Raw genomic sequence first — 14,307 nt, 5'->3', positions numbered from 1 at the left:
TCTTATACATCTCGTTATAAAATGACATTATTACAGTAGCCAATGTGAAAAACAGTTGATCATGTTTCTACATGTTTATCTGAGGCAATGTAGTTAGGCCTCATGTCATGGGGCGCACAAGAAAACCCAGCTCAGGATATAAAATGAGATTAACAATTCCAATGAAACTAGATATAACCCAGAGACAGAAGGTCATCAACTTGAGTTTCTATCAAAATGAGTTGATAAATCATCACAATTGTTCTGAATGAATGAAATCGCTCGTGTGAAAATAAAAGTGCCTAGTACTTTTTAGCTTTGCACTGTTGTGCTTTTATTTTCACCTGTAGAATTACAAAAGGTTTTGTCCAGTGAAAAACAACCATAGCATCACCCGACCAAAGCATATTAACCACATTATGTAAATATGATGTGGCATTTCCTGTTGGGTTGGACAGAGACAGTTTCAAAATGAAAAAGTAAATATTAGCATGAGTTTGGTCTTCAGAGGTTTTTCTGTCTACTCTTACCCCTAAACACATAAAATAAATGTCATTTTAAAAAGAGAGAGATTTTCTGTATTTGATAACATATTTTGAACATTTTATTATTATTATTATTATTATTATTATTATCATCATCATCATAACCTTTATTTTACCAGGAAAAGCACATTCAGATTAACAATCTCTTTTACAAGAGTGTCCTGGCCAAGCTTAGGCAGTATACAGTTCACACGGGTTGAACATAGAAACAAAAATCAGACAACATTCATCCAAAATAGACAATGACAGTTAAAACTATTCAGAACATCTACAGGCCGATGTTTGAAACTGCAAATCATTTAAATCTTCTTAAAAGCATGAAGTAAAACCAACTCTTTAAACTGAAACTTTGTTTGGAGGTTATTCCATGGAAAAGGTGCTGCATATTTAAAAGCCTTTTTTTCCCATTTTAGTACACACCACTGATACAGACAATAAATAAACTTCCTGAGACCGAAGGCTACAGAGAGTTTTTTTTTTCTTTTTACAAATTTGGAGATATGAGGGGAGTAAACCCAGAATAGACTTATACACAAAGAAATGCTAATTCTTGAGCTTACGAGTGGATGAAGCAGACCAACACTAATTTCAGATATTTTGTAAATACACCACACAAATTCAAATCAACACAGATCGTTTTATTAATCACCAAAATTAATAATTGGTCACACTTTACAACAAAACGTTCTATAATTACACTAAACAAACAGCCCAGATGTTTGCATTTATGAGTGTTTTTAAACTAAAAAATCTATAATTATTACAACAATATTGCTAAATGTTTTATTGCTTGTACTTGACTTTTGAAATTTTTCCTAAACAGGATAAGCTGAAGATAGAAAAGCATTCATTTACTGCTACTGAGTACTTTTTTTCTGACCCAAATTATCAGTTTACTGAAAGCAACAAGTCTCCATTTATGCAGACTATGATCATGGAACTTCTTACACAACTAAGTGTTAGTTAGATGGCACCAAAAATAATAGCAGCTTCTCTTTTTTGTCTTTAAGAATAATAGCGTCTAACTCCCTTATTTCCCTTTTTGAGATGTATTGTTGCGTCAATAGGTCACGTTTTTTGGGCCCGAGGGGGAAGTTTTTATTTCTGATGTTTATATAGTCAGTTGAACTATTTTATTTTGAAAAGACAAAACTTTCTATTTAACATTGATTTTTATTTTATGTTTTGTCCTACTGTAGTAGAATTCTGCATAATTTAAGTCAGTTTTGGCTCTAAAGCTTTAAATACATTAACAGATTTAGGAACAATGTCCACAGTAGTTTGTTAAAATGCTAAAGGGCATTTTTTTGTAAGGTCTGTTCTAATGCATTTTTAGTCTGTGTGGTCTCACAAAATCACAATTTATCCACTGGTATTTGTTTACATAATCTAGGTTGGAGAAAACACAGCATTAGAAAAAACAGTTAGTCATAAACACAGCAGGGAGAGAATTAACTGAGTCAGACCATGGAAGTTCTAGTAACTTAATTTTACATATAGCCTAACTTTGGGGTACTTCATTGCATGCATAAAACTTATTTGAATTGCACTTTTGTCATTTAATCAATATTGTGGGTTAATTTATGTCAGATAATTTTTTACCTATTGTCGAACACAAAAGAAGATATTTTGAAGCATGTTGGAAGCTGGTAGCCACTGAGGTATTTTTGATATGGATTACAGTTAATCCCAGTTTCCAACATTCATATATTATTTTGTGTTCATCCAATAAAACAGTCATAGGGGTTAGGAGCTACATGAGGGTGTGTAAATGGTGGGTAAATGTAGGTGAACTATTAACTGTACTTAATAGATGTCACAATATCGATATCACTTTTAAATAAATAAAGCAAAATACATGAATTTAGCAGCAAAACATGACATTTTTCAAACTTTCATAAACAGAAATGAAGGTCACAGCAGCAAATTCTTCTAGTGCACAGGTGTCAAACTCAGTTCCAAAAGGGCCGCAGCTCTGCACAGTTTAGTTTCAACCCTAATTAAAAACACCTGATCAAACTAATTGAGTCCTTCATGCTTGTTTGAAACCAACAGGTAAGTGTGTTGGAGCAGGGTTGGAACTAAACTGTGCAGGGCTCGGCCCTCCAGGAATTGAGTTTGACACCCCCGTTCTAGTGAATCTGCAGTCCTTTACTGTGAGTCCAGCGTATGCAATGCTGTCTTAAAGTGAAACAAAAATTCGGTCATCCTTTACTCTCCCTCAAGTGGTTCCAAACCTGTTTGAGTTTCTTTCTTCTGTTCAACAGAAAAGAATATATTTTGAAGAATGCTGCAAACCAGTGGTTACTGACTTCCATAGAAGGAAAATAAATACTATAAAGTCAGTGGCTACCGGTTTCCAACATTCTGCAAAATTACAAATATGAACTGAAAGACAGATGTGATAATACTGCACATTTTATACGTGTTATTTAAATGTTTTTTTTTATATAAACAAAGTTTAAACAACTATGCCTAAACATCATTGGATTGTAAAAGCAATCTAATCTACTACTAATGGAACAAGTAATATGATTTAAGCAAATGCAGTGCAACATAACAAAACACCCTATGGAAAGCAAAGAATGAAGCCTAACAGGATTTGCAACAATTTTTCTCTCACACTGTGCTGCTTCTGTTTCATTGAACTTCTGTATTTTACATTTACTTGAATACACAATGCTTCAAGATAAAGATCTTTCTTTTAACTCTCAGACTGGAGGGAGACCAAGGTCATGAAGAACCAGCTTTGGATATGGGAAGCAGGAAATACAAATGAATCTATATAGTTCTACATATAAAGTTGAAGTCAGCAATATTAACACCCCCCCCCCCCCCCCCACACACAATTTCTGTTTAACGAAGAGAAGATTTTCTCAACACATTTCTAAACATAATAGTTTTAATAACTCATTTCTAACAACTGATTAATTTTATGTTTGCCATGATGACAGTAAATAATATTTGACTAGATATCTTTCAAGACACTTCTATACAGCTTAAAGTAACATTTAAAGGCTAAACTAGGTTTATTAGGTTAACTAGGCAGGTTAGGGTATTGATAAGGTAATTTTGACAATTTAAGGTAATTTTGACCTTAAAATTGTGTTTAAAAAATTAAAAACTGCTTTTATTCTAGCCAAAATAAAATAAATAAGACTTTCTATAGAAGAAAAATTATGATTAGACATACTGTAAAAATTTCCGTGCTCTGTTAAACATCATTTGGGAAAAATGGGAAAAAAATAATAATAATTAAAAGGGGGCTAATAATTCTGACTTGAACTTTATAAGCAAACTATGGTTGACAGTATAGAACAGGGTTGAGTTTTCATATGTACAGTAGATTACTCAGTTAGCTTGAATTCGTCAAGGATTTGACAAGATTCAGGATAAAGTTTTGTTCTTCAAAACTCTTCCAAGAGTTGTTGTCAGCAACATGTCTGTAAGCTGCTACTATTCTCTTACAAGAGTATTTTTTTTGAATTGGCGAACATAAAAATGAATGTATAATATTTTTTTTAAAAGTATCTTAATTTCTTCAACGAACATAAAACCTCTTTCTCAGAAATAAAGGTGTAACTGCAGGGGGGTATGGCTCCAGACCATACACTTTTATTTTTAGGAACTTAAGTCTGTATATGGACCTTTTAGGTAAACACATACATTGAAACAATATCACCCTAGCTTATTTACCTCCGTTTCTGAAAGTTTATGATAATACACATGGCCAGTATTCTCACTGAGAGATTTATCTGTGAATAAATAATGATATAAATTTGATCTAGTCATGCACACATGTAAATCTGAATGTTGACAGCTAATATGTGGTGTAATGCAGAAGATGCAGACCACTTATCAAATTTTTGATTAATTTAAATTAGCAACTATAAATTAACTAGTCAGGGATTAAGAAACTTGAATGCCTTCACATATAGCAAATCCATCCTATAGGCAAGACTAAATACACTACTAAATGCACACAAAATTGTAAACCAATATACTATAAAGGGTGAACAAATATTGCGTTTCATTTAACAAACACTTTTATACATTGAAATTGTTTTTTTTTTTTTGCTTACAAGACTGATAATTGAATCTGATGATGTCAATAAATGTTGTTGTCTTGGCGCCAGTTAATCGCCAGTTCAATGAATGATCTTGAGCTCACGCAGTAATCTCTGATCAATTCATTCAGATGTGTTCATCTGATTGGCAAAGCTGGGTCTGTCATCACAAGTTTCTACAGGTTTTTCCAAGTTAAAGACTTAAGACTTTTAAGACATTTTCAAGACCATTATGAATGAACCCATGAATGAATATGAAAAACATTATGAATTAATTTTAGACCTGTACAGGGATAAACACTAAGGATTTTTTTTTTTTTTTTGAATATTGGAAAAGATTTTCATTTGCCCTATCAAATCAAAATTCTAACAATTGCATACATCTAATAATACATAATGCATACATAATAATAATTTAATAATAAAAATACTAGTTAGGAAAATAATAAAACCATTATAGCAAATAAACAAAAAAATGTTATTTTTAAATAAAAAGTTAAAAGTTTTATTGAGAAGGATTGTTGGTGAATGTATGGGTTTTAGCCAGATAGGGTAGCTATACATAAACAAAGAAAAAGACATGTTAAAAAAAGAGACCTACAACATAATGTTTCAGTAGATTAAAGACATTTTAAGGCTTAAATTTGAGTTTTTGAGATTTAAGACTTTAAGACCACACGGATATCCTGAAAAAAATCCATATCTGTCAAATCATCACAGATCTTTTAAGTGAGGTATGAAAAACAGACCCCAGCTGTATAAAAACAAATGTAATTACAATAACATCTGAAATCAGCACATGAAATAAGTTCTTTGACTTATAGCAGTAATGATGAATGATATCATCTACACTTCATGTCCAAGTTTTTGCAGCTCCAGCTTTAGCTTGGTCACTTCTAATTCCAGTTTCTGGATCTCTAGTTTTAGCTTCACCTCCTGCAACATGAACACACCATACTGTTTTTCCATTATGTGGCTGTTGGTGATCTTGCCTGGAATGTTGTGTGTCTCCATGCTCAAGTTGCTCTTCACATCCAGCACTTGACTGCTGTCTACATCATCTATATAACAAACATAATATTTTAGCAATGCACAGGAGGATTTTATAAGATTATTGACACATTTGTTGTCTTTAACACTCACCAAGTGTCAGTATTAATCAGTGTCACTCAAATCAGTATTAAAAATAGGAACTTTAATGTCAAAATACTTTTTTAGCTGTTAAACATCCCATAGAAAACAATTAAAACATATACAGTGTTTGGGGAAAGTATTCTTAGAAAAAAGTTACAGCCTTATTCCAAAATTATTCTTCAAAATTTTACACACACAACCCCATAAAGATAATGTAAAAAAAAATTGTTGCAAATTTATTAAAAATAAAAAACCTGAAAAATCACATGAGCATAAGTATTCACAGCCTTTGCTCAATACTTTGTTGATGCATTTTTGATGGCAATTACAGCCTCAAGTCTTTTTGAATATGATGCCACAAGCTTGGCCCAACTGTCTTTGGGAATTTTTGCCTACTCCTCTTTGCAGTACTTCTCAAGCACTATCAGATTGGATGGTAAGTGATGTTGTGCAGCCATTTTCCAACCTTATATTGTACTCTTAAGTCTGTCCAAGCAGTTCTGAGATAAAAAAAAAAACTCCAAATGTTCTCAGAAAAGTTTCCACAGTCGTAATGTGCCCTGTTTATGGCATTTTAAAGATTCCTAATTCCAAAGAATTCTCATAATACACATTTTACATCAAGCGATTACTAAAAAAGACAATTACAGAGGATGTTTTGCAATAAAAATACCACCAAAATAATAATAAATCCCCCAAGAAGTCGACCAGCAGCTAGCTGTCTGCAACTCTAACATGGTCACTCACTGAAGCTAAATACAGCTAGGTTGCGGTTGGATGTGGTGTAAGTGAGACCAGCAGGGGGCGCTCAATCTGTGATCCGTGTGGTTCCTAACGCCCCAGTATATTGATGAGGACTCTATACTGCTCGGTAAGCGCCATCTTTCAGTTGAGATAAACCTGACTGTCTGTGGTCATTAAAAGTCCCAGGATGTCTTTTGATAAAGAGTAGGGGTTTAACCCCAGCATCCTGGACAAATTTGCACACAGGCCTCTGTCCATCATGGCCTCCCAAACATCAACAAGCAAATTGGTTTCATCACTCTGTCTCCTCTCCACCTATCAGCTGGTGTGTGGATGCTGCACACTGATGGTAGATGAGGAGATTCCCCCAAAAAATATGTAAAGCACTTTGAGTGTTCAGAAAAGTGCTATATAAATGTAAGGAATTATTATTATTATTATTATTATTATTATTATTATTATCTGAAATGTATATAAATCAATATGCAATATAAATAGATAAAAAAATTGGCCTGCATGGTTAAAGAAAAACTATTACAAATATCACAATTAAAATAAAATGTTACAATTAACAGTCAATTTGCATTATTGCGTGAAGATTTGCACACTTAGCTTTAGATTCAGCATGGTTTTACTTGTTTGTTTTTGATGTTTAGATTTTTCACACATCCTACTCTTCGTCCTATTCCTGGGCGCCCTCAAATGTACAGCCTCAAATTTGCATTTGCTTCAGCCTGAGGTTTATTCATATGGCCTTGGCATTTACAAATGTTTTTGTATTATTCCAAAGAAGCCTAGCCAGAACAACTCAAATGTAATACAAAAGTAATGTAACATTATTTTCCCTAAATAAAATCCAAGTAACACATTACAATTTTTTTTAAGTAAGCAAGCATTGCTTACACAAGTTTTGCCTCAACAGTAAATGCTGACAACACACGCAATGTTTAAGAGCAGGTCAAATTAGATGTTCATAGACTGTTAAAAAAAAAAAAAAAAAAAGCCTAGCATTATGAAAATACATTATTCAGATCTACGTAGATCAGCAAAGAAAGTAAATTGGTATTTGCTGGTGCTTTTTGCAGTTTACAATCAACTATTTGTTTTAGAAGATTATTAATCGCCTTACACTTCTATCTTTAAAATCTTAGCAAACCTTTTGTTATCACAAACACTTTATTACAGACTGCATGTAATGGTTGTGGTCATGCAACCAACTTAGGCCCCGTTTACACTAATGCGTTTTAGTTTGAAAACGCATAAGTTTTGCTACGGTTACGCCAACCGTCCACACTACGCCGGAGTTCTCGAGCGCCGAAAACGGAGCGTTTCGAAAACGCTGGAGAGGCCGTTTTCATTCTGAAACGCTGCTGCTCCGTCTCAGTGTGGATGATGGAAAACGGAGACATCTGAAAACGGAGGCGGGGCTGCAGACGTTCGCCTCTCTGATTGGGGCTTTTCCTGAATATTAAGTAGCACAACACGCACAGTTCAGTCCTGCATTCTCTCCGTGTAAGTTCAGACTTCGCAAGTTTGATCAAGGCTGCAGTCTCTTCTTCTCAGTTTGATATGGAAAACAGACTATACCGAGGACACGGGTAAATCTTCAAAGGGAACAGTGTATTTTATAACTTCATTCACATTACCCTGGCTTCGTTGTTTCACTTTCTCAACAATAAAATGTAAACATGATTTAAGGAACTGCCTATTTTCATTTTAATATTAGCAACTTAGACAGCAGACATGTTGAGGCGTCGTGCTGCATAAGATGAGCGTCATCTTCACTGTGTGGATATTTATAACAAAACGGAGCCGATAACAACTGCCTCCTTTCAATTTCAGTGAAAATACGAAACACAGCCTCTCTTTTGCTGAGTATCAGTTTTAAGAATCGATAATGGCCATTTTAAAAGTATAACATACAATAAGTTTATACATTATAGGAAATAAAGGCAAGCGATCAGTCAATATACAGAATGTACGTGCTTACATTAATCATTAACTCATCTTTGCGCTCAGCCAAAACACGTTACCTGAGAACAAGTAATAGATTCCAATGCCCAAAGTCAGGGAATATGTCGTTAGATAAAGACAACAAGATAAATGAAATATCCCGTTTAATAAATATAGTGAGATTAGATCCAGCGGGAAATGCTTGATGAGAAGCCCGACTAGCAGAGCTCTCATCTGGGTAGATGGGCTGCAGCGCTTGCCCAAGAGCGTCTGTGTGGTCACGTGATGTGCGTTTTCAGCGTTTTGGTGTGGACGGAGAGCTGTTCAGAAACGCTGGGTAAAACGCAAGTGTGGACGCGGATCGTTTTCATTCTAAAACGCCGTTTTAAAACTAAAACGTACTAGTGTAAACGGGGCCTTAGACATGTCAAGGATTTTAGTTTGTTTGTTTGCACTGTATTTTGAAGGGCTTTTTTTTTTTTTTAAGTAATCTTGTGGTGCAGTGACACCCGAATTAAAAATGCTATTACCCTCTTCTGCTACAACGGCAGCTTGCTGAGTAAATGTGAGGGCAGCGCATTCATTAATTTTCTTTTCGGCTTAACCCTCTATTAATACAGGGTCACCACAGCAGAATGAACCGCCAACTTATCCAGCATATGTTTTACGCAGCGGATGCCCTTCCAGCTGCAACCAATCACTGGTAAACATCTATACACTACGGACAAATTAGCCAACCCAATTCACCTGTACCACATGTTTTTGGGCTGTGGGGGAAACAGGAGCACCAGGAAAAAACCTACACGAGTGCCAGGAGAACATGCAAACTCCACACAAAAATGCCAACTGACCCAGCCGAGGCTCGAACCAGCGACATTCTTGCTGGGAGGTGATCATGCCACCCACTGCGCCACCGTGCAGCCTGTGGGGGCAGTAATTATTTGAAATCAATGACATTATACTTACAAACTTCCATCTTCACTGCATCACCATGCTGAGAGACACCGTTTTCATTACTGGCCACACAAAAATATGAGCCAGCATCCCACTTAGACACACTCAAGAACTCCTGATCACACAAGCCAAAAAAATGTGCAAATATAAATAATTATACTAATGTACCAAAATACATTTAATTCAAAACAATATAAGATTATAAAATTAGATGAACATACCAGGTTTCCATTGAAAGCATTCATCTTATATGTGAGGTTCTTAAAAATGGGAAACTTGGTTGGGTCCTCAGGGAGGAGGTTGTTGTCTTTGTACCACTCATAGGTGGATGGAGGAGAGCCAACTGGGTCAAAGCAAGTCAGGCGGACGTTACTGCCTGTTGTGACTGATGAAGGAATGCTGGATACAGGCTTGGAAGGAGGAACTGAAGTGAATGGAATGGAGGATTATAATGATAAGGATGATTTGTACTACAATATTTCAAAGCTATATTTTTGCACCCACCAAAAAAATACAGACAAATTGAACAAGACACAATTTTGCTATTAGGAAGAGTTGCGCTTTCTAATGATGTATATATTACTGAAATTTATCACAAAGTAACAGGCTTTATCAGTGTTGGGGAAACTACTCTGAAACTCTAGCTTGATAAGCAACAAGCTTCTCATTAGAACAAAAGTAGCTAAGCCACTCTCAAACTAGCTACATTCCAAGTTATTTTCTAAAAGTAACTAGCTACACTCTTAGAAATAAAGGTACAGGAACTGTCACTGGGGCAGTACCTTTTCCAAAGATACATATTTGTACCCAAAGAGTCCACAGTGGCACCTCAAAGGTGCATTTTAGTGCCCAAATGTACCTAAAAAGTGCCTTTGAGGTACCATTATGGACCTTTCAAGAACAAATATGTATCTAGAAAAGGTACTGCCCCAGTGACAGCTCTTATACTTTTATTTCTGAGTGTACATTGAAGCGTTTTTTTTCTTTTTCTCAAAGACATCAATAAAAGAATAAGCTTTACATTACATTACTGTCAAGATTGAAAGTAAAAAACTGCAACGCATGACACATTGCAATAACAAAACACCTTTGATTAAAAGTGGCATAGCTCCATAAATCTTAGTGAAGCCCTTGCGCAACATTCTAACTTCACATTGACTGCCAACTGCCAACATACTTTATAAAATTGAATATGATTTTTTTGAAAAATAACAGTGATATATAAACGTGAGACCATGAGATGTGTGATTTACTAATAGATGGCTGTTATTTACTATTGTAGTATGTGATCTTTAAGACTTCACTGTAAAGTAGAGCTGCTGGAAATTGGAAACTGCTAAAAAAGTAGCTACATTGTATCATAAGTAGGTGAGCTACTGTCAGGCTACTGAAAATGTAGCTAAGATAGCTGAGCTACTTATAGCTTAACTTCCCAACACTGGTATTTATAGAGTAGCCAACATTTGAAGTTCATCAAAAGTTTTCCCAGGACAAGAAAAAGATGGAAGATTTTGATGCACTTCAAATGCTCTTGTATTTATATGTACACACATAATTCAAATTTACCAGAGACTACAAGTTTGATGGTATTCTCTCCATATCCACCGTTTCCAGAAACCTCACAGTTATAATCTCCAGCGTCTGCTCGCGTCACTTTTTGAAATCTCAGTCCTCCAGCGTACACAGTGATGCGCTGTTCATATTCAACTGAGGAGAGAAAAAAACAAAAAACATCTTTTCTCAATTCTAATTTTGAGACCAATCAACAAAATCACAATTAAGGAATGAAACTGCACGGACAAAAAAATATACTTGAAGACATCAGGGAAGTTTTTATCTATACCAGTTGGTTTGTTATTAAAGTAGATGAAATACTGAAAGCCCTTCAGATTTCTGAACTTCCATTCTACTCTGGGTGTTGCTCCAAAGTCAGCGGTGTAGGAACATTGCAAGTCAACTCCTGACAAGATAAACATAAAATAAATAAAACACTTGGTTAAATGAGTATACTGTTTCTCATGACCGAAGTCTTGAGTGAGGATCAATACAAAGGGTCCTTCAATAAACTCATATTAACACCACCACACAAACAAAATTACTATTCTGTACAGAAAAGACAATGAATAACAGGAAAATAATCTGATTCAAATTACCCTCATTCTCCTTCACTTTTACTATGGGACCATTAACAGCCACTGAAAAGGAAGCATGTAGGCCTGCACACAGAAACAGATATTAAATCTTTAATAACATATACAGGTTCTTAAAATCACTTTTAAAAATGAATCAACTGCATTAATTGTAAATAAAAATGTCCTGAAACCATGCAAACACGTTTACTCTTTTCAGTTAGTTAAATAAGCTATTTTAATACTTTTTAAAAGTAAAAATCATGACAAGGGCAAAGAAATGCTTTCTGCTACCTTTATAAATACCAAAAAACAACACAACACCCATACAGAACTGTTACAAATAAGATTTAAAAAGTTGACAATGAGTTATGTTACTTCAGCTTTTTAATTATGTTAATCAGGTTTTAACAGAAGTTAATTTACACAAATTTTGCATTGATGTCTTAAGTTAGTATTATTTGTTTAAACAAAAATAAGGCTTTTTTTTTTTTACAGTGTATGAACTTTAGACAATATTTTTTCATGAATTTACAAGAGAAAAAAAATTAAAGAAAATGAGAAAACTGTCTGAACGAAATAAAATGATCCACAAAGAAAAAAAACAAACAACCACTGAAGAAATGGACTCTTACCTGTGAGTGAAAAAGAGAGACACACAAAGACTAAAGTCAACATTTCCAGTCTGAAATGATAGAAGGTTTTCCACGGTATGCGTTTCAAATGTTACCCGAAAGTATATTATTTTAGCAGAACTGTGTTGCAGCTGTTTATTTGCTGGGTCCGCACAAAACTGAGTGAAGATAAGCAGAAACTTATCTGAAACTGGTTAGAAGCTCCAACTGCACATTAGGAAAGCAAGCACAGTTTTGAGGTTAGACAAATAATTGGAAATCATTCTCAGAATGAACCTTGGGAGTCCAAACATTGCCTTTATGTGCATACTTGGTTAGTAGCCCACAAGATAAGACACAGGAACAGACCTGTCAGGAAGGAAACTAATTACAGATTATAATTCATACTGGTTTTGCCAAAACAAAAGAAGAAAGGATATTGTTTAATATCAGGAGTACAATTTGTTGAAACAAGTTTGGATTGGTGAAGCCTGAAATTTTTTATTTGCTTTAAATAAGATTTGAACCAGAAAGATGTTTTTTTTTTTTATTGATTTCCCTAATTTGACCATTATTTTCAGCTGTTCGGGAGGAAAACAAAAGAACATGACAGCACTAGCAGCACACTCCACCCCATAAACAAAACTGACTAACCATGTTATGTAAATGTGGTGCATTTCTGGCAGGGGTGGATAAGTAAACCACCAGTCCTACTGCACCCAACCCACGCTGAGCTGGGATTGAACCGGCGATTTTTTGTATGGAAGTCAGTTGCTCTAACAATGAGACTAAAGACTATGGCCGCTAGCGTCTGTCGCTAGAGCATCTTTAGAGGCTAGATGAGTGAGGTTTATTTGCACAGCCCTTCGTCAGCTGGCCTCCGATACACTTACCCACCAAAACCTCACTCCCATCCCGGACGGGCCCCCAAATGTAAACCACCAGTCCTACTGCATCCAATCCGTGCTGAGCTGGGATTGAACCAACGATTCTTTGTATGGGAGTTGATTGCTCCAACAAGAAGGCTAAAGACCATGACCTCCAGCGTCTGTCGCTAGAGCATCTTTAGAGCACCTGCACAGCCCTTCGTTAGCTGGCCTTCGTTACAGATATTTTATGAGATTGCACTGATTCAGAATGTACAGACTTAAGCCAGGTGCCTTCTTTAATGTGCTGTGTTGAGATCTTTTCACGATACTCCAAAATAAAAATACAAATAAAACAAAAATAGGACAATGAGCACAAATGTAAGGCCTAGCCAAGCTCGGTTTAATAATATGTTCAGGATTAGGATCTGGATCTCTTTCCAGGTTTAATCTAACCTCATCAGATATTTTCAACGCTATCTCACCACAATTCGAAACTTTGTGATTTAGTGGCTAACTCGTATAAATTCTTACGATCTCATTGTACAATATAGATTTGCTCAAGATAGTTGGGTTCAGGTGCCACGCTTCCTTTTTAAAATCGTACATTGTTGTATGACTAAACTCATACGAATTAGCCACTAAACTGTCTTGTGAGATCAGACTACTATTATAGGAAAAGACTCCAAGTCAGGTGATTAGCTAGGCCAGTGGTCTAAAACTCAATTCCTAGAGGGCCACAGCTCTGCATAGTTTAGTTCCAACCACCTACAAAATCACACCTGCTTAATAGTCTATAGAAATGTTGATCACCTTGTTAAGTTAGATCAGCTGTGTTTGATTAAGGTTGGAGCAAAACTGTGCAGAGCTGTGGCTCTCCAGGAATGGACCCTTCTCACAAGACGTGTTATGGCACGTTTAACAGTCATCAGCATCTTAAATTCTTGAAAGTTTTTAATATATATATACATTTTTAAAACATATGAACATATGTATGCATTATGACAGCTTTGCTTGTTATTACAAAAAATAAATTAAGCAAATAAGATTGTAAAAAGCTATTTGTTGTATTTTCCCATTCATTGTGCTCTAGGTTTTCCCAACTTCCGCTACTGAGAAACCCAGAAATGTGAAAAGGGTCAATCGAGTTTGAGACCTATGATCTAGGCCAGGGGTGTCCAAACTCGGTCCTGGAAGGCTGGTGTCCTGCATATTTTAGTTCCAACCCCACTGAAATACACCTAAACCAGCTAATCAAGCTCTCTCTAGGTGTACTATGAACTTCCAGGAAGGTATGTTAAAGGAAGTTGGAGCTAAACTCT

At 35.4% G+C, this 14,307-nt stretch overlaps 1 protein-coding gene across 2 annotated transcripts; it reads right to left on the bottom strand.

Annotated features, from left to right (window-relative positions):
• Positions 1–4,426: 4,426 nt before the first annotated feature.
• On the bottom strand, positions 4,427–12,364 carry f11r.2 (F11 receptor, tandem duplicate 2). 2 transcript variants are annotated; one of them, XM_073949612.1, is made up of 7 exons: positions 12,141–12,300; positions 11,530–11,592; positions 11,177–11,336; positions 10,943–11,083; positions 9,598–9,800; positions 9,389–9,491; positions 4,427–5,652 (listed from the first exon to the last, which is right to left on the bottom strand). In XM_073949612.1, exons 3-7 carry the CDS (start codon positions 11,196–11,198, stop codon positions 5,438–5,440), a joined length of 684 nt encoding a protein of 227 aa, XP_073805713.1. In that variant the 5' UTR covers positions 11,199–11,336; positions 11,530–11,592; positions 12,141–12,300; the 3' UTR covers positions 4,427–5,437.
• Positions 12,365–14,307: the final 1,943 nt, after the last annotated feature.

The sequence above is a fragment of the Danio rerio genome, chromosome 5 (assembly GCF_049306965.1).
Source record: "Danio rerio strain Tuebingen ecotype United States chromosome 5, GRCz12tu, whole genome shotgun sequence".
Classification (NCBI taxonomy): Eukaryota; Metazoa; Chordata; class Actinopteri; order Cypriniformes; family Danionidae; genus Danio; species Danio rerio.
This window is presented reverse-complemented; position numbering and strand designations above follow the sequence as displayed.